Consider the following 21827-nt stretch of genomic DNA (forward strand, 5'->3'; position numbering starts at 1 on the left):
GTAACCTCACATTGCAATGACAAAAAAAAAAAAAGAATGGAAAAAAAGGGAAAAAAAGACATAGCCAGTCTAAAAGAAGATCAGTTAAATAATGTGTAAGTGGCTTGATAAAAAAAATGAAAGAAATGCTTTTTACATGGGCCCTAAGACCCCTTAAGAAAAGCTTGACTAATCCCTCTTGATGATTTTATTAAACACTTGTAGTTAATGGTGCCAAATGGCAAACCACTAGTTTTCTCCAGCGGGCCAGGAAACCATTTCATTTTCTTTATCATGCTGTAGTTGCTAATATCACAAGTTGCAATATTAATGTTTCCTTCCTTCTGTAGAATTATTGGTAGCAGGACCTTAAATCATGGTACCATTGTCCTCAAAAACCATAGAGATGGTTGGTCACCCTTGGAATTCCTGAGCATAACCTTGGAAATGAAAGTGAAGTTTTAAGAAACATTTCTTTTTTTAGGAAGAAGTATGTGGTTGATCATCAGGTTTCTCCACTAAGACTTCCTTTTAGAGTCTGGGTCTAATTCCTCTAAAATTTAAATATATATCTTTACTCCTAGGTAAGTTTAATTGTACCACCTCATCCTTCCCTCTTGAACCACGTTTTCTTTTTAATTTTTTTTTTTTTTTTGCTTGTGTTTTCTCGAGTTCAGAAGGGACTTTAGACATCTATGCATAAATGCAGACCAGATATTTGTAAAGGATTGAAACAGTCATCCAGGTATTTCAGATAAAAATAATATATCATATAGCTACACTTATGGAATGCATATTATACATTAGTGTTTTGCTGGGTTTTATTTTATATTTCCCCAAGACAAAAATTAAGGTACAAGGAAATTGTCTTGCTCAAGGTGAAGCAGCCAGTAGCTCAGTGGAGCCAGTATTCAAGGGCTCTGCTCATATCCTGTCCATCACACCTCGTTGCCTCCATATTTAACTTTTCTTAATAACTGGATCTTAATATCAAGAATGAATTGTGGCTTCTCTATTTGGTGAGGAGGCCAGGCTGCAAAATATTCTACCCTCTTTTATACCAATAATCACCATTTAAAACAGGAATTCATGCTAAATATCAGGGGGGCAAAATATCCAGTTAAGAAGGCTCTTTTGGGTGTAAGCATCCTCAATACTCACTGTGCTTGTGACTATTACAGAGAAATGGTTCCAAATTGCACTCTACTGTGTGGCCTACATTGTTTGTTTTCCTTTATTTGAGGCTTTTGGTTTTTTACTTTCATGGTGTTTATCAATAGTAGTTTTTAGAGATGAGGTAGTTGAAAGTTTGACTTCCTGTAAGACAGTCGTGAAGACTTCCGCTAGAAATCAAGTATATTTCAAGATTACACAGTATTTTCTTCTCAAGTGAAAGAAACAAAACTACTTCTTTTCTATTATATTCCTCTCAGCTGTGTCTATAAAACCTTGAGAAAATGCCAACAAGTTGAAGCTGGTTTGTGACTTTTACTTTGCCATTGGCAAAATGATCAGGGGAAACTTTAAGAGTGGCTAATCAAAGCTCAGCATAATTTTGAGCACTGATGCAGAAGACGACTACCATATGAAACTAACGTTGTATTATGAAATGATGGCTTTAAAGTAACTCTATCTGCCCATCTTCCCTTGCAGGCTTCTCCACGCTGTCCCTGGCGGACCAGATGAGCCTTCTGCAGAGCGCTTGGATGGAAATTTTGATCCTTGGTATCGTGTACCGATCTCTTTCCTTTGAGGATGAACTTGTCTATGCAGACGATTATATAATGGATGAAGACCAGTCCAAATTAGCAGGCCTTCTTGACCTAAATAATGCTATCCTGCAGCTGGTAAAGAAATACAAGAGCATGAAGCTTGAGAAAGAAGAATTTGTCACCCTCAAAGCAATCGCTCTTGCTAATTCAGGTTGGCATATTGACAATGGCCCGTTGTTATATTTTCTAATATGTCAGTTTTACCCCTTCCCTTAACTTCTTCTTCAGGGATTTGCTAGACCCAGTTGTAAAGTTTGAGTCAGCAAAATTATAGTCATTGTAGCTTTCTAGTGAAAAGTTAGAAGAAAAGAAATATCAACTTAAAGGGAATTATTTTTATTTTATTTGTTTATTAAAAGCTGTTACACTTCTACCACCTAATTCACTTACTAACATGAACCATGGCAAAGCAAAAACTCATGTGCAAGTGGTGTAAATGGACACTCAGGACCAAATTAGCTCCTTTGTCTTGTTTGCACAAGTGGAAATAAGTGTGAGTTACAAATACAAATCATTCCCCCGCCCCCCCAAAATGCAAATTTTGTAATTGGAATAATATATGTAGTGTTGCTTTTCACTTTGGTTATCAGAGAATACTCTGTTTTCTTCCATTCTGGAATTCTCTAAAAGTCAAGTTCTGCTGAAGGAGTATTTCCCTCAAGGGTATCACCTATGCAGTAAGGGTTAAGAATTATGAGAATAAATGGTCTTTACATGAGAACTGAAATGTACTAAAATAGGGAGCAACCTCTGATAAGTAAAAATCGTTGGTGCTTTGTTGTTTTCCCCTTTGTGCCTCTCCTGATGCTTGATTGTGGTCTTAAGTCTCTCTTAGCGTTTGCATAAAGTCCAGGATAGATCCCTCCTTAATGACGTGCTGATCTTTAGATACCTGCATGTCAATAACACGCTCTGATGCTATGTACCATTGACAGTCACACCGTGCCCCTCCATCTGCTTTTGTTTTGACCCTATCTTTGAACTTTATCTTGGTTGCCGGCCAGTAGTTTTCCCTTTAATTACAAGAAGGAAACTGTCAATAAAATCTGTTAAATGGGATGCAATGAGTGGCTTGAATGGGCGGACGGCTATTTGTTCAAATTCTGCAGCATTCAAGGTATTGACAGTTTGTTTTCTGGGGCCATATGTGACGATCAATCTCAGACTGGGCTCAGCCGCGCTGAAAAATGAAAAACCAGATTGCTTTTGCTTACTTGTGGATGACGACTTTGTGATTTGGCGTGGTCCTAGTGAGATGAGACCTTCTGCCCAAATTGCCCCCATGAGAGCCAGGGACGCGTGACTGTTTTTAGAAATAATTTTTAATTGATTTTGTAATTAACAGTTCATCTACAATATTGATGCATGAATCCTTGGACTGATAGGAGGGGAATTGTTTTCAACAATGAAGTTGTACTTTCCTATTTGTCTTCATAATGGCATTTAGCATTTCACACTTTTAATGGCCAAGGTACCCCTCTTCCTTATAACACCATTCACTTCTCGCTTACTCCCCTGCGAAACTGTAAAATATGATTCTGTATGACAAATGGCATCATTGTCACAAACCCTGAGGAACCCCGTGCCCTGCTCTCTGGAAAACCAAAGTGGGAGATGGGATAGAAATTTTCTGAGAATTTATTAGCTTGCATGGACTTCCCATTAGAGCACCTCTCGTAATTAGATGAAAGATTTTGCAGTGATGGTTTGGGAAGAATTTTTATTTGGAAATCATATAGTGATTCTCATGTAAAACATTTACTTGGTTAATTATTTTTAAAATGAAGCCAGTGTGTTTTATATCTTTCATGTCTCAAATTGCTTTTTGTGAATTATTAACTAATCATGAATGCTGAGCAATGCTAAAACTTTATCATCAAAATTGCTAAAATTCTATACTTTTGGATGTTAGATGTATACTTTATGGCTATGGATTATTATTTAGTTTACCTGAATTACGTAGTAGCAGCATTTCTGTTGCTGCTGTTTAGAAGTATAATCATTAATGTTTTGATATATAGATATTTGTATTCCACATTCTCTGCTGTGAGGCGGAGGAGGTGACCTACTTTCAAGCAATGACTGGTGATTAAAAAGTTTAAAGAACTAGCCAGTTTATTTTTCTTGCATTAACAGCCAGAAATAGTCAAACAAACCCTCTCTTTTTTTCTAGCATAGTATTCTGTAGCATTTTTTTTTTCTTAAAAATTTCTGCACCTCACAAAATTCTCCTGTAAGTAATTCTAACATTTTTTCAGCGTCTCAATACCAAGGAAAATTAATTGAATCAGAGTCCATAATAAAGGAGTAATGACTAAGTCCTACAGGGACTATTTTAATGTCTAAATTGTGCCACCTCTCCTGTGCTGTATAAATATGGCCTTTCTCTCATCCAGCCAACCTGCAAGCTCCACCATTTTACCTTGTGATAAACCACTCAGAAAGGCATTTTGTTTGAGACTGTCAATATGATGCTATTTTATTCCATTTTCTTACCGTTATTTGGAGGACAGCAATAAAGTTGCAGATTCAATCTTGCCGGGAACCTGTGTTTCTTAAGCTGCTCAAACACAACAATGTGAAAATACTTTAATGCTTTTCGTAAACATACAAAAAGCTTGTAGATTTTCTTTTAGTATTTAGAAATTTTAGATTAGCATAAGAGACTTTTGGCGGAGAAAAAAAAATTACTTTAGTGTGATTTATATAAGTACCTCTCATAATTAGATGAAAGATTTTGCAGTGATGGTTTGGGAATAATTTTTATTTGGAAATCATATAGTGATTCTAATGTAAAACATTTACTTGGTTAATTATTTTTAAAATGAAGCCAGTGTGTTTTATATCTTTCGTGTCTCAAATTGCTTTTTGTGAATTATTATCAGCGTTCCCCGTATGGCTGTAGGTGTAAACAACCATTGTCTCATTAATCTAAATTTCAGCTTATTTTAAACATCTGTCTTTATTCAATAATTATAAATGTTGTGCTTATGCTTGGGAAACAGGGAATTGGCTTCCAGATAATGGCTGTCATATTTTTTGTAGCTATGTTTCTGTCACATATGAATTCAGGAATATTTATAACACCAGAAAGCCATTGGAAGTGTATTCCCTATCTTCAGGTACATAGCCAAAAAAACCAATATATCATGAGCTAATACTATAATTATCACATTCAGATCTTTGAAAACCCTAAATAATTGTTCCACTGATTTTTGAAGGTAAGAAACTAACTGACTCACTTAAACTACATATTCTCTATTTTGGAGTGCCAACAGCCTTTTGAGAAATACTGCATCCCCGATACATCTCTGTGGGACTGAATTTAAAGAGGAAAATCTAGGTCACAATTTTAACATTGTCATCGTAAGGCCCCGGCTTTCCCACACGTACACCAAGAGGTTTAGACTAATCTCTAGAATTCTTTCCATTTGGGGAATTCTCTGATTCTAGAATTAATTTTATGTCTTTATGGGAAAATATAGTGAAATATTACTGCCAGCATTTTGGGTAAGATTATAGCACGTGATTCTATTCTCTCAATTGGTTCTATTGATTCTTATGTCTAAAATTTGTTTGAAACTATTATCACTGGCCCCAAGGTAATATACTCACCTTTACATAGTGGAAGATTAAAAGCAGTTTAAGATTAAGAATCGCTTTTAGTCCGATCATTCTCTTTGGCTTAAGTCACAAGACCTTCAACTCCATAGCTGCCCCTCACAACCCGACTGCTGCCATCCCAGACCCACCCCCAACCTAGAGCCCTGTGAGCCCAGCCCATGTGAGAATAAATAGAATTCTACATATTTAAGTTGAGTTTTCTTTTTACTTCTGCATAGTACCTCTGGAGTAATAGCATCTATTGATATAAAGCTGCAAATAATATTTTGGTCATCAATTTTAAATCATCAGTAATTATCCTCATCTCATGACAGTATTTTGTTCTCAAGGACGAATGATATATGTGCAGAATGTGGTGTAATTTCAAGGGATTAAAAAGTCTATGATTTCTGTCGGGGAGTGGAATGGGGGCCGTATTTAATCAGCATATTTGGACCCTCATACAAGTTTGGACTAGTGGTTCTCAATCTTATTTCATTCTCTCTCCTCTTAGGGTAGGCTTTTTCGATATGTTTTTCCTAATAGGTCCCCAATGAAGTATTAATATCACAGATATACACTGCATCTGTTTATGTACTGCGTATGTGTGAATTTTACCTAAAAAGAGAGGGTTTTTTCTACTCTCCAAGTCCAAATTTCACCTCCTTAGAGAATGCATCGTTTATCCACGTAACTGTTTTCTTCTCTGTAAAATGAGGCAGATGAATTCAATAACATCTAACATCTAACTGGCCTAAAATTTTAATCTCAGTTACTTTTAAGAGAGGGTGGTGAGTTTGGTCTTATATTTTGCGTGTGGCTTGGTCATATATTTTGTGTGTGGTGTGTGTGTTTGTGCTAAATTGGTAATATAGAAATATTAACATCTTCACGGATCTAAACAACTAGTATAAAAGTAAAAACACCTCTTCAGTTCTTTAGTATCTACTGGGCCCTCAAACAATTTTACTGAAATTTTGACTGAGTTTGCTGATTTGATACTCAGGAGATAGTTTTAGCTATTGGTCAAGAGATTATCCCTTTTTAGAATCTTTCTGTAGACATTTCTGTTATAGTTTTTAGCCTCTGCTGGGGAATCTCTTTTGATTTCCACAGCATGCCTGTTTGGGTAGACATATCCAGTATCATTTTACAGGTAATGGAAGTGAGCTGATAAAGATGTGTGGCTGCTTTGAGACAGAGGGTTGGACCCTCAGGCCCTTGCTATCAATAAGCTATTAATATTTCTATTTCACAAATACGTGTATACCATGTCTTTAAAAGGGTCAATGAATAAGATGCTAGCCAGTGCAATTTCACATCTGCCACCCTAAATTAGTATTTTAAGTTTAGTTTAGAATTTTGTCCCCAGTTCCTTTATCTTGCTGTCTTCGTGGAGCTATAGTGGTATAAAACCACTCAGGAAAGTGACAAAAAGAATCGAAAACAAAATGTTTACCAGCTTATAGCATTTTGTAAGAAATGAATATGGATAGGTCCTTTGTGGCAGGTAGAAATTTATTCTTAACTTTTACCCAAACCAGTATCTTGTTCTATAAGATAAATAAGAAGTCAGAATTATGCCTTTCCATCTCCTAGTCTGCTTCTCTTTGGTTTATGCCCATATCAGTCATCACTGCTTGAATTATTTTAATTTTATTTTAGATAATATGTCTGGGAAGTAGATTGTTTTTTAATTTAATGCAGCCCTTACATTTCATGCACACTGTGATATTTCAAAATTTTATGTAGAAAATAAGGCTGGTTCCTGAATGTTTCTTAGCATGCTCAATGATCACTATGCCTTTATATAACATGGGAAATATTTGCTACAAGTGTCTCTGTGCTTCCATCCTGCATTATAAGCACATAAAATCCTCTATAGTTGCTTTACTTCTAGGAGTTGACATAATATAGCACCATTTTCATGTATAGGTCTTAAGATAATGAGCAATCTGTTATAAAAGGTCATTGGCATGGTACAGAGCATTTAGGATGTTGTGAAAGGTTGAAATATTTACCACCCAAGGTGGTATCAAGATTCACTTCTTGGGTGTCATTGTCTTTATCACTTCTAGTAACAGGAGTTAGAAAGTTCTAGAAAAGTGTAAGATACTGGAGGGAGAGGGAAGGCCTTGAGTTCTTGCAGCGTAATAGAAAAGACCTAGCAGGGAAATTATGTGAGGTAAACAGAACAAACAACAATAATTTGGGATTCGAGAGGGAAGCCTGGAGGAAAGAAACTATGGGCCACAAGGGTTTTCTGTGATTCAACATTTTATATAAATACAGTAGGAGAGTGACTTGTGTGATTGATGTAAATGTAAGAGAAAGCAGACTTGATAGCCGGAGCAAGAAATGAGGAAAACAGGCCTCCAAAAAAAAAAATGTGTGTCTCAATGGAAAGCTGTAAAATCAGAAGTCCTGTTCTTCTCACCATGGTTAGGCACAAAATCAGAATTATTATGTCTATTTCCAATATTAGAATTATAACTTCTCTGGGTTAGAAAAGACCTAAAAGGTTTTATGAGCCAACACTCTACTTGATATATGAACAGCTTCCTTGGTGTTTCTGACAAGTGTTTCTGTAGTCTTGATAGGAATTCTGCTCAACTCACTACTTTCTAGAAGGGACCTTTTCATCAAGTTTCTCACTACCTCTCTCTCTAGCTCTCTCACCATTTTAATGTAAAACACACACACATACAAAAAGAAATGTGTGACTTAATAAGTGTATTAGTTCCTCTAACAAATCACCACCTCTTGGTGGCTCTAAACCACGCTTATTTATTCTCCTGCAGTTCAGGAGGTCAGTGGTCCATGATCAGTTTCACCAGGTTCATGAGAAGGTGTGGACAGGGCCACTCTCCCTCTGGAGGCTCTAGGGGAGAATCTGATACCTGGCCTTTTCCAGCTTCTACTGTGGTGTTCCTTGCATTCCTTGGCTCGTGGCACCTTCCTGCCTCTTCAGAGCCAGCCCTGTACCATTTTGCTTCATTGGCGACACTGCCTTCTTCTTCCTTTTCCTCCCTCTTATAAGGACACTTTTGATTTCACTGAAGGCCCACCTGGATAATCTAGGATACTGTTCCCATATCAAGATCCTAAATCACAGCTGCAAAGTCCATTTTGCCATACAAGGTAACATTTAGGTTGCAGGGTTGGACTATCCAGATATCTTTGGGACCGTTTTGCTGCCTACCGCAATGAATATATAAGCAAGGTCAAGAAATAGAACTTTGCATCTGTCCCAGTCGCTCTCCCTTCCCTTCTCACAAAAGTAACCCCTATCCTGTCCTGACTTTTACAGTCATCACTTCCGTATGTTTTATAATGGTTTTGTTACTAAATGTGTATCCCCAGACACGATAGTTTAATCTTGCCCTTTAAAAAACATTGTTTTCTCCTAATGGATTTTTAAAGCCTCCTTTAATCTAAAAGTTCCTCTTTAAGTTTTTGTGTTCTTATAGTTTATCTATTGCAAAAGCCAGGTCATTTGCCCTGCACAGTTCCCCAGAGTGTGGACTTTGCAGTTTATATCCTCTAGGGGCAACTCATCATGTTTCTCTGCCCTTTGCGTCTTGTGCAAACCAGCAACTGGATCCAAAGGGCTGAATCAGATTCAGTTTCTAGACCTACGGGTCGGGTGCTGTTCTTTGGGAGACATATAATGTCTGGTTGTCTCGCTTTTTGTGATGTTAGCAGCCATTGGTGCTCATTCCTTAAATCCGTGATGATTTGTAATTTTAACCTTTCTTTTTTCATTCAGTAGTTGGGATACTTATACCCAGAGATGCTTTCTCTTCTCTCTTATTTAGTTACCAGTGATACAGACTGAATGGGAAATGTGGGATAAATGCTTGATTATTTCTGTTTATTCACCAGTTTTCAAGATAAGGAATCGGCACCCTATCTTTTTTTAATGTCATTATAAAGGCATGTATTTAAACATAATCAATGGATTTCAATCAATTGTAATTGTAATTCTTTTTAAAGTTTAAATTGTCCCATTTGGGTCAGCGGGAACCTCTTCAGCTCAGCGTCTGGAATCTTTTTGAATGACGTAGTAGTTGTAGATACTCTCCTTCCTATTTATTCTGACAAGGTGTTCATATTCATCCTAAATATTTCCTGATTGGGGCCTGGAATCTGATTACAACTTGGGTGCTACTGGTACCGATTACTGCGTTCCTGGGTTGGTCATCCTTCCTGAACCCCTTCAGTGGAACAGAGCTAAGAACGCAGACACACACACTATAATCCTGATTGTGTGTGTGTGTGTGTGTGTGTGTGTGTGTGTGTGTCTTTTGGGGGTATCTTGTTACTTAGTTTTTTGGTAAGTGTTTTCTATGGATTTTTAATTTTGCCATCTAGTTGCTCTGTTCTTTTATGTGCAGATTTGGAGAGATTAAAAGTTTTTGCTGCCACCACTGCCATCTTCCTGGAATACAGTTTACTGATTTTTAATCAAAACTTTATGATTGGCATCTTTCTGAAAACTTTAAGTTTGATTATCTATGTTAATCAAGAGCCATTGTGCCATGGCAGTCAACCAGGGTTCTTCGGTATCTCAGCTGATTGTAACTGAGAAGATCACTTTTTTAGACTCCTTATAATTGTATATAAAAATGTGGAGACACAAATTATCTTTTAGAAAATAGACTTTTGCTTACTTCTCTGTCTTTTTCATCATATTGTGTTTCATTCCTTTGGTGATTAGAGTCACGTCGGCTGTATCGTTACTGCCCCTCTTCATGTAGGCAGCTTACTAACACTAAAGAAAATCAACATCTGTGTTCCACAGAAAAGGTTGCTCTGAGTGTTGGTTTATAATATGTACCAGATTTGACTCTGAATATGCTTTATTTATGTCTAATATTCAATTCCGTCCTCAAAATAAGATTTGGCATCATTGAGAAAATAGTGCCAAGAACGAGCTACAAGTCCTGAAGACAGTTCCTAAACAGAGCGTGGGCATTCTGGAGTAGCTTTACCTAATGCCACAGTAATGGATAATTTTACCATAGAGAAGGGCAGTGCCTTATTCCAGGTAAGAAGTAAAAACAAAATCTTCTTTTGCAACGGCTCTAAGTCTCACTGAGTTTTGTGGCTATTGGTGTAGGGATATTTAGCTGTCTTCCCAGAGTAAATGATCTGAGCTAGACATGTCCCTTTAGGGTCGTACTTCATGGAGGAAAATATTGGAATTTAACAAAAGGGTTCTATTTTATTATTAGATGTTGAAACTTAATATATGGGTGACACTATACGTATCATTGGAACTTTGGTACTCTTTTGGAATCTTGATCATTTTAGAATAGCATTTGTTTGTCTTATTGTCTAGTTTAGTGATTCTTAACCCTGGCTTGGCCGTAGGATCACCTAGATTTTAAAAAATACTGATGTCCTGCATCCAGCTCCAATTTTCTGATTTAATAGGTCTGGGCTTGGACCCAGAAATCCTAGTTGTTTTTTTTTTTAACAACTCACTCGGTGTTTTTAATGTTCAGCTTTGCACTGTCTGGTTAGTTTATAAACCTGTGATTTCCATTATTAAGTTTAGCTGGTTCCCATTAGCACAAATACTGGGAAAATTTCCTTTAAAACATAAAGTTAAAAAAAAACCCAAAACCCAGTACCAACAACTAGAGTTAAATAATTATATAAAGTAATGCCAGTTCTATTGAGCTTTGCATAAATGTATAAATTTAGCCCAAAGAACAAAACAGAGATTAAAGCCACAGAGCCAGAACTTGAACTAGGATCCTTAATGGAGATTAATATTTTCTTCAGCAGTCTGCCAGCTGAATCATGGTCTAATTAAATAGTTCAGATTTAGTGAGTTTGCATTTAAAGTATTAGCAGCTCCGAGAATGGGTAAAGCTAAAATGAGTTAGAATCTTTTCTGTAAATGGGAAGTTAAATTATCATAGTAATTTGATTAAATCATTTTTAAATCTCTCAAGCTAAATCACCGCCTTTAAAGAATAGTTTGAAGTCTTAATTGCTGTTTGTGAGCATATCTCTCTGCTATTTGTTCTCGCCTCATTTCCTGTGACATCCTATAATATATCTCCCGCCAGGCAAGATCAGTGGGGAAGGCAAGACTTGGAGTCGGGGCTGAGGTGACCGTACTTCAAGCATTTAAAGATCTGCCATGTCGAAGAAGGAAATTTATCCTGTATTGTTTCAGTAGTTAGAACCAGGACCAAAGGATGGAAGTTAGAGGCAGATTTGGGAAAATATGAAGAAGACACTTCTAACAATTAGTTCTGTCCCTTGTTAAGTAGAATGCTCTCCATGTAACTGGCAATGTCTTTATTAGAAATGTTGTAGAGAAGATTCTTGCTGAAGACGCAAAGTTGAATGAGATGAGCTTAAGAGGACGATTTCAGCTCTTTAAAAAAAAAAAAAGGAAATGCCATGTCCGGTGTTATAAATTCTGGCAGCACATTTTGATTTAAAGACACCAGAGTGTAAGCCTACCCTGAAACTCACTAGTAGCCGCCTGCCTTGCAGGGCTGTTGGGAGATGAATGAGGCAATGTTCATAAAGTGCTTATCACAGGCCTCACCCAAAACAGGTGCTTAAGAAATGGTATATTTATTATATTTATTCTGCTTTTTAAAATTTCTTTTCTTTTTATCTTTTTTTTTTTAAATTAATTATTTATTTATTTATGGCTGTGTTGGGTCTTCGTTTCTGTGCGAGGACTTTCTCCAGTTGCGGCAAGCGGGGCCCACTCTTCATCGCGGTGCGCGGGCCTCTCACTATCGCGGCCTCTCTTGTTGCGGAGCACAGGCTCCAGACGCGCAGGCTCAGTAATTGTGGCTCACGGGCCTAGTTGCTCCGCGGCATGTGGGATCTTCCCAGACCAGGGCTCGAGCCCGTGTCCCCTGCATTAGCAGGCAGATTCTCAACCACTGCGCCACCGAGGAAGCCCTTTTTCTTTTTTTTTCTTAAATTTTTTGTCCACACTGCGCGGCATGCGGGGTCTTAGTTCCCTGACCAGGGATCAAACCCGTACCTCCTGCAGTGGAAGCGCAGAGTCTTAACCACTGGACGGCCAGGGAAGTCCCTATTCTGCTTTTTTTAATCAGTATATTTATTCTGCTTTATAAAAAAATCAATCTGTTTGGAAAACCGCTATTTTGTTTTAATTGTGTCTGTAAAGAGTGCAGTTCCTTTTTACCTCATCCATTTCTTCCCCACTGTTTTCACTTAGAGTGTTAACGTTTAGTCCCCAGATAGGCTGGGTGAGGCCACCTCATCCCAGTTCCCTTAGGTACAAAGGTCAATCTTCTGTGTATCTAAGCACTCACCGTTAGTGTGTGTCCATGCCCACCATTTTCTCCTGACAGTATTTAAGTGCAAACATAGAAATAAAACATATCAGAGCATGCTGTTGTCACCTCCATGACTGTTTTTTTTGTCATTTTCATTACCGCCCCCTTAAACAACTTTGGAAATTCCGTGTGCTTGTTTCTCAGAGAAGACACACAGGAAGTGGTTGGAATTGCTATGCTGAAAGGCACCAGATTGCAGGAAAGCCTAGGTAGAAACAGCCCATCGGAAAGGCCAGGGTTCATGCTGGAGAATGTCTGGAGTTCCACTCCAGGACACCACTGTCAACGTTTCCCACCTAGAAGAATTCCTTCTTTTGGCTTCACCAGGCAGGAATCGAGTCTTGAGCAGTAAAACCCTTATAAGCAACTATATTCCAGACTATTCAAAACTCTTTTAAAGAAATGTGTTATTAACCACCTCATGTAAATCGTGGTCAATTCGCCAATGATGTGATGAAACGATTTTAAAATGACAATGTAAAAAAAAAAAAAAGCAGTAAAGAAAATATGAAGAAGTTTTAAAAACCTTTATTGGTTATAGCCATTGATCTTTTAAGTACCTTGCCGTAATTTTTTTATCATATGTTTAGCTACTTGATTTTCAATTACATTTCCTCTCTCTTTTTGGGCATGTGATCTGATATGGATATTTGAATGATATGAAAGATTAGGCTAGGTACATATATCTCAGAGCTCTGCATTCTCAGAGAACTAGAATTATTAAACATGAAGAATCCCCCAAAGACGCCGTTATGTGTAATTAACAGATAAACTGTCATCAGAATCAATAAAACGTGCTAAATGATTCAAACTTGTATATAATTAAGTGTCTGTTTTAGCGCTGGAACTGTAACTTTTATTTTTTTCCCCCACATCTCACATTTCTCGCAAGAATAATTGTGGCAACCCTGTTAACCCTTTCCTTGCTTGACTGAATTAGATTTTTAAATTAGTCACTTAAGGGAGAAGTTCACCTTCACAAATGTGAAAAGTATTTTAGAATTCATTAATCTAAAGTCTGCAGAGAAGCAGGCTATGTCAGGATGTTTTAATGAACTGTTAAGAGTACACTAAAAATCCTAAAAAGATGAGCAACGTATTGTGATTTCTGTACAGTCTACAACTGAGCATAGTGTTAGGTTCGGTGTGTTTACATGGAGTTCTTAAAATTTTGGTTATCAACTTTTTTTTTCCCTTTTGGGACATATGGGCTTTTTGAGCACAAGGTCTGAATTTTAGACAACGTTACATAGAATAATTTTTTAATAGATGGCCTTTTATAATTGAATGAATGAATAAATACACAAATGAGATAGTGAATAAGACAGCCAAGAACGTTATCTGTTAAAGTGTTCACTTGCTCAGTCTCAGGAGGAAAGAAACCCACATGTTTTAAATAAAGGCTTTTTGTAGTAACTCCCATGTTCTAAGCCAGTATTGTAAATTATCTACTGCAGTGACATTTAGAAAAATAAAATGGAGATTTTGGAAATGTGAGAGTCTCTGAACGAATCACAGCGTAGAGAAGTTCAGTAATAAGATTTGAGTTTCATAACTCGAATCAACGTATTTTTTATTGTTGTTAATATTGTTTATCTTTTTGGCCTTGTACAGACTCCATGCACATAGAAGATGTCGAAGCCGTTCAGAAGCTTCAGGATGTCTTACATGAGGCCTTGCAGGATTACGAGGCCGGCCAGCACATGGAGGACCCTCGCAGGGCTGGCAAGTTGCTGATGACACTGCCGCTCCTGAGGCAGACCTCTACCAAGGCCGTGCAGCATTTCTACAACATCAAACTGGAAGGCAAAGTCCCCATGCACAAACTTTTTTTGGAAATGCTGGAGGCCAAGGTCTGACTAAAAGCTTCCCCGGGCATCCTATCCTGCACGCCGAAAAAGGGAAAAATAAACCCAAGAGTGATGTCAAAAAAAAACTTAGAGTTTAGTTAACAACATCAAAAATCAAGTAAGACTGCACTGATCATTTAGCAGCAAGACTATGAAGCAGCTTTCAGATTCCTCTGTATCCTCCTGATGAGTTTTTTTCTACCTTAATCTCATCTTTTCTCCGTTTCTTTTGCTCTTTTTTTTTTTTTTTTTCTCCCGCCCTATTCTCTTTCTCCTTCGTTTCTTGCTTCCTTCATGGCTGGTTCCCCACTCTCTCCTCTCCTTTCTTCCTTCCTTCCTTCCTTCCTTCCTTCCTTCCCTCCCGCCCTCCTTCCTTTCTTCTTCTACTTTCCTCCCTCTTTTTCTCATTCTTCCCCTTTCTTTTAAATTTTAATAGCTCTGGTTATAAGAAAATGTTGCTGCTTTTCCTTTCTTTTTCTTTCCCTCCCTCCCTTCCTCCTTCCTTCCTTCCTTCCTTCCTTCTGCTGCTGAACTTTTAAAAGAAGTCTCGAATTGGAGAGTGATGGAAGCCAGCCCTGCCAATGGAGATCCATAATATGGATACCAGTGAACTTCTTGTGAACCATAACATCCCCAATGACTAAGGAATCAAAGAGAGAGAACCGCGGTACCTAAGAGTACAGTGCAACATACACAAATTGACTGAGTGCAGTATTAGATTCCACGGGAGCAGCCTCTAATTAGACGACTTAAGCAACGTTGCATCGGCTGCTTCTTATCATTGCTTTTCCATCTAGATCAGTTACAGCCATTTGATTCCTTAATTGTTTTTTCAAGTCTTCCAGGTATTTGTTAGTTTAGCGACTATGTAACTTTTTCAGGGAATAGTTTAAGCTTTATTCATTCATGCAATACTAAAGAGAAATAAGAATACTGCAATTTTGTGCTGGCTTTGAACAATTATGAACAATAATGAAGGACAAATGAATCCTGAAGGAAGATTTTTAAAAAAATGTTTCATTTCTTCTTACAAATGGAGATTTTTTTGTACCAGCTTTACCACTTTTCAGCCATTTATTAATATGGGAATTTAACTTAACTCAAGCAATAGTTGAAGGGAAGGTGCATATTATCACGGATGCAATTTATGTTGTGTGCCAGTCTGGTCCCAAACATCAATTTCTTAACATGAGCTCCAGTTTACCTAAATGTTCACTGACACAAAGGATTAGATTACACCTGCAGTGACTCTGAGTAGTCACATATATAAGCACTACACATGGAATACAGATCCGTAGAATGATCAGGAGTGCACCTCTCTACCTGGGAGGTCCAGGTGCCATAGGATTTCTAGCTGCCACGGTGGTTAGGAATGAGTTACTGCCTGTTTGCAGAGTTACAGACCTTTTCTCAGAAGGAGCTGTGAGCCAGTATTCACCTAAGAGGCAATAAGGCAAATGCCAGAATTTGAAAAAAAAAAAAAAAAAAAAATCATCAAAGACAGCAGACGCCTGACCAAATTCTAAAACCTAATCTCTATGGGTTGATTCATTTAGGAATGTTTGTCTAAATTAATCTGCAGTTTTTACCAAGAGCTAAGCCAATCTATGTGCTTTTCAACCAGTATTGTCACAGCAAGAAAGTCAGTCAGGTCCCAGACTGTTAAGAGGTGTAATCTAATGAAGAAATCAATTAGATACCCCCGAAATCTACAATCGCTGAATAACCAATAAACAGTAACCTCCATCAAATGCTATACCAATGGACCAGTGTTAGTAGCTGCTCCCTGTATTATGTGAACAGTCTTATTCTATGTACACAGATGTAATTAAAATTGTAATCCTAACAAACAAAAGAAATGTAGTTCAGCTTTTCAATGTTTCATGTTTGCTGTGCTTTTCTGAATTTTATGTTGCATTCAAAGACTGTTGTCTTGTTCTTGTGGTGTTTGGATTCTTGTGGTGTGTGCTTTTAGACACAGGGTAGAATTAGAGACAATATTGGATGTACAATTCCTCAGGAGACTACAGTAGTATATTCTATTCCTTACCATTAATAAGGTTCTTCCTAATAATAATTAAGAGATTGAAACTCCAAACAAGTATTCATTATGAACAGATACACATCAAAATCATAATGATATTTTCAAAACAAGGAATAATTTCTCTAATGGTTTATTATAGAATACCAATGTATAGCTTAGAAATAAAACTTTGAATATTTCAAGAATATAGATAAGTCTAATTTTTAAATGCTGTATATATGGCTTTCACTCAATCATCTCTCAGATGTTGTTATAAACTCACTCTGTGTTGTTGCGAAACTTTTTGGTGCGGACACGTTTCCAAAACTATTGCTACTTTGTGTGCTTTAAACAAAATACCTTGGGTTGATGTTTCATCAACCCAGTGCTAGGAATACTGTGTATCTATCATTAGCTATATGGGACTATAATTGTAGATTGTGGTTTCTCAGTAGAGAAGTGACTGTAGTGTGATTCTAGATAAATCATCATTAGCAATTCATTCAGATGGTCAATAACTTGAAATTTATAGCTGTGATAGGAGTTCAGAAATTGGCACATCCCTTGAAAAATAACAACGGAAAATACAACTCCTGGGGAAAAAAAAAAGGTGCTGATTCTCTAAGATTATTTATATATGTAAGTGTTTAAAAAAGATTATTTTCCAGACAGTTTGTGCAGGGTTTAAGTTACTACTATTCAACCACACTATATATATAAATAAAATATATACAATATATATATTGTTTTCACTGTATCACATTAAAGTACTTGGGCTTCAGGAGTAAAAGCCAACCAACTGAAAACGCAAGCTGGAGAGATTAAAAAGAACGAAGAACAATTTTTAGTTTTCAGTGTAATTGACTCTCAGCATTGCAAGAGAACAAGTATCTCACAAATAGGAAACACAACTAAAATTTAGATCTAAAAGAACTGCACGGGCTTTAGGGTAAATGCTTCATCTTAAACCTCGCTTGAGGTAAGTTTTTCAAGTTTCAAGCAAGACCATTTACTTAATGTGAAGTATTGGAAAGTTATCAAGGTGTATGTTTTAGCCGTATGATTTTAATTGTAATTTTGCTTCTTTTAGTTTTGTTCTTATTTAAAGCAATATGATTGTGTGACTACCTGTAGTTACACTTGTGTTTTGATCAGATCAGATTGTTGTATTTATTCCACTATTTTGCATTTAAATGATAACATAAAAGATATAAAAAATTTAAAACTGCTATTTTTCTTATAGAAGAGAAAATGAGTGTTGGTGATTGTATTTTAATTATTTAAGCGTCTCTGTTTACCTGCCTAGGAAAACATTTTATGGCAGTCTTATGTGCAAAGATCGTAAAAGGACAAAAAAAATTTTAACTGCTTATAATAATCCAGGAGTTGCATTATAGCCAGTAGTAAAAAGAATAATAATAATAAAACCTTGTCTATAGCTGTAGATGGGCTTCACATCTGTAAAGCAATCAATTGTATATTTTTGTGATGTGTACCATACTGTGTGCTCCAGCAAATGTCCATTTGTGTAAATGTATTTATTTTATATTGTATATATTGTTAAATGCAAAAGGGAGATATGATTCTGTAACTCCAATCAGTTCAGATGTGTAACTCAAATTATTATGCCTTTCAGGATGACGGTAGAGCAATATTAAACATGCTTCCACTTTTGATTGCTCTTTTGTATGGTGTTTTCTTTTTTCACGCTCCCTCCCCCACTAAAGAACCAAATCAGTAAACACTGCCCTTTGTTGCTTGCATTCAAAGAGTATCTGAGTACCTGTTCCCTAAAAATAAAGTGGGAGGTTAAAGAAGAGCTATATAAAGGCTTGTCAGAATGAATTCTAGGGTGCCAAGAGACATTTTGCATATTTAAGAGTATGCAAAGTGTCTCAGGCACATTAGAATTCATTCTGACAAGCCTTTATATAGCTCTTATTTAATCTTAAAGCATCTCCACATCATTCTGCATTACTCCAAATTGTCGCCTCTATGTCAATGTCATAACAGAAAACTTTCCCCCTATTTTAAGATCCTATTAAAATCTGCTAGAGATACCTATTATTTCCCTCCATCCACAATTAAATCAGGCGCTGGCTCTGAGCTTGGCAGCCAGCTGAGCTGCAGAGTCCGCGGAGCAGCGCTGAGCGGAGTGGCCAGCAGGATTTCCTCAACAGGGCAGCAGCAGAGCTTCTAGATCGGTGAGCCTGAGGACGGGGAGCTCTCTTGGAACTCAGGAGGGTTAAACAACACTGCTGACAGCAAGTGGCTTCCCCTTGGCTTTTTTGCTGGGAGAGGTGAGGGCCCTTGCTGCTCAGGGTCAGCTATTCTTCCACGGGCCCCTCCTGGAGCCATCAGCAAGGTGCTAATATGTGCTTTCTTGGCTTCTCTGCCTATCCGGACAGCATCCTGTCATTGTGTTTGCCCACTGTGTTTCTCACCTTTCCGAGGTGGCTGGTTCTCTAGAGAAGCAAGCTGATGACACAAAAGCCCCCCCTGCACTGCATCCGATTTAGGGGCGTGAGATTACCTAAATCACTAAGATGCACTAGCTGGCCGCAGAACTCAAGACTTGTCTTTCCTATTCGAATGTCCTTTGAGTGGCAGTAACCCAACGTAGAATCCGACATGTTTCATTACGGATAGTTGCAAAATATTTGGGTAAAACTGAGACCATGCAGGAGACAAACCTAAGAAGGAAAATCATGCCTGTAATCTTCCAATAGGTCCTCATTTAAAAGTACGTATTCTACACACACACACACACACACACGCGCGCATGCTTTTGAGAACTTCTGTGTCAGAATTCTGTTTTTTATAATTTAGAATTATTACAGAGCAACTTTGCTGGTACTGATGTATTTATCACGGTTTCCTCAGGTGTAAAAATAACAAAGTAGGATTTTGACATTTGCTGCATTTCTTGGTATATAAACAACTAGGAGATTTGACAAATGAGTTATGTGTTTATGTTAAAGGATCACTTTTATTTTTACCTGTTGTGTATAAGTGATTTTTTTTTTAAGTGGTGGTTCTCGAACTTGGCAGAATATTGGAATCATGTGAAGAAATGTTAAAAATCCCTGGCGCTCATATTGAAGATTGGGGTTTAATTGGCCTGGGCTTTGGAATAGTTTCAAACAATCTCCAGGTGATTCTAATGTGAAGACAAAATGAGGAAACCACTGCTTTAAAGTTTTATACTTTTCTCAAATAAGCCAGGAATGTTCTAAAAAATTTAAAAGAAAAAAACCTTTTCAGATATTGGCTCTGAATTTTTGTGAGAGTTTTAGACTATTTTTTTTTTTTTAATATCAGGACAAAAGGACTTAACCTTTTTACTTTTTAACTCACAAAGCCAATGAAATGCATTTGGATGGTTTTCACCTCCACTCCCCCTGGCCAGCTACCCCCCCCCCCTCAACCCTCCCACCTTCATCCTGCCCCAGCACACGTGGAGAACACACGTTTTCTTCGATGATTCCCAAGCCACATCTTCTGGTTATGCCCCAGGTAAAAATGGAGATACCTGTTAAACACCTGTACAGAATATCACACAATCTTTTTTTTTGTTTTTTGAGTCGTGCTCGTTTGGCCCTTTCATGTGCTTTAAAATTAATTTAGGTGTGGTTCAAAATGCCTGCTTTTTCCCTACTGAAAAAACAAAAAGAGCAACCCAATTAGAACAAAATTGATTTCTTGGAATGATTCCTGTTACCTATATTTTGCAAGTTGCTGATTTAGGTAAGAGGTAGAAATGAAATAGAACTGAGATAGAATATTTCATTCTTGGGCCTATGCAAAAACTTTAGGTACACTTTGTTTGTTGTTTAATTTGTGATTAAACTGTCAAAAGAGAAATGCTTAAGGTTTTTGTTTCATCTACAATGGTGTACACATGGAATGGAAAGTTCCATAGTCTAATAGACATAGAGGGTTTAAGTCAGTGTCTCTGGCCCTTTCAGGTCTCTAAATCTAGCTTCTGGTGCCCCTTGGTAGTGTGGAAAAACAATGAAACAAGTAGCAGTAGACTGATTGTACACTGAATCTTATTATGAAACAAAACAGAAAAGAAAGGGATTTCAAAATATAATCCCCCTTTCCCAGGAGTATTTGTCTTGTTCTCCGTGAAGTTAAAGGTCTGAAATAATGTGCCCATCAGGGGCTCAATGTTGCATGTCCATGCCAGTTGGTCCAAGGGCTTGTTATGATGGTAATGACCTACTGAAACGTGAGCTTGGATTGCAACAATACAATTGCTACCAGCTCACCCGCTGGGAGAAATATTTTATTATTGTCAAATGTCCTCCATAGAGATTTGTTTTGCCTGTTCCTGTTTAAATTAAATTCAAAGCAGAACTGCATTACTATTTCTCTGGAGTCTATTTGAGAAAACAACGACTCTCAAAATTTAGGATTCCTAGCTAGTTCAAATTTGTTTATTAGCAGAAAAATTACGATAGGTGACATTATAGCTGCAGGAATATTAGGGTTGCAGCCACACAAGAGATTTACATACTGAGTCTATGGCCTGAAAGCAAGAGAACTCCCTTTTTCATTACAGATGCCAGTCAGATTAATAATTAGCTATTCCATCAATGGTACAACCTTAAAAAAAGATGACCCAATGTACTAATGGCATTGCCATAACATGCCACAGAATTTTGGCCATGAGAAAATTTGCTCCAATTCAGAAGTGTTTTTAAACTTAAGATCATAAACCAAATGTGTATGTATGTGTGTGTATAAAAATATTTTTAAACAACAGCATACTCAGCATAGCACAGAAGCCCCAAGCATGAATGAAAATGCTCTTTGAGCATAATATACCTTTTCCAATATTCTTTTTTAAAAGAATTGGAAAGAATGTCCTAGCATATATGGAATTATCTGGATCATTTTGCAAGAGGCCTTATAATGCAGCCTTGACAAAGGATTTTGAAACAGTGAAGTTTTTAATCAATACAAATTTTGTTACAGACAGTCAAATTGGAACTGGATCTTATTCTACGAAAAAAAAAAAAAAAAAAGTCTGTTTTAGCTTTGTGAAAATCATAGTAGCCTGTGTGTTCCATAATAGACTGAACTTTGGAGAGCTGGTTTTGAGAAATGCAGACAAACTTTTGGGAGGGGTCACTAAAAGAACCTAACAGGAAAATATTTCAGACTAGCAGGAACATTAAATCACACTATTCACACTCCAATTCAATCTGCCATGCTTAGTCAAATTTCACAGTTTTGTTAGGAAGTG

At 37.2% G+C, this 21827-nt stretch overlaps 1 protein-coding gene across 3 annotated transcripts in view; it reads left to right on the top strand.

Moving 5' to 3' along the window:
* The window catches only part of ESRRG (estrogen related receptor gamma), a 478332-nt gene extending 463616 nt beyond the window's left edge, over nucleotides 1-14716 (top strand). For all 3 annotated transcript variants that reach the window (XM_068538547.1, XM_068538545.1, XM_068538546.1), the window contains 2 exons: nucleotides 1633-1902; nucleotides 14315-14716. In XM_068538547.1, the coding sequence (XP_068394648.1) occupies nucleotides 1633-1902; nucleotides 14315-14559 (515 nt within the window). In that variant the 3' untranslated portion in view covers nucleotides 14560-14716. The remainder of the gene's footprint in view (nucleotides 1-1632; nucleotides 1903-14314) is intronic.
* Nucleotides 14717-21827: the final 7111 nt, after the last annotated feature.

This window comes from Eschrichtius robustus, chromosome 3, assembly GCF_028021215.1.
Source record: "Eschrichtius robustus isolate mEscRob2 chromosome 3, mEscRob2.pri, whole genome shotgun sequence".
NCBI classification, from domain to species: Eukaryota; Metazoa; Chordata; class Mammalia; order Artiodactyla; family Eschrichtiidae; genus Eschrichtius; species Eschrichtius robustus.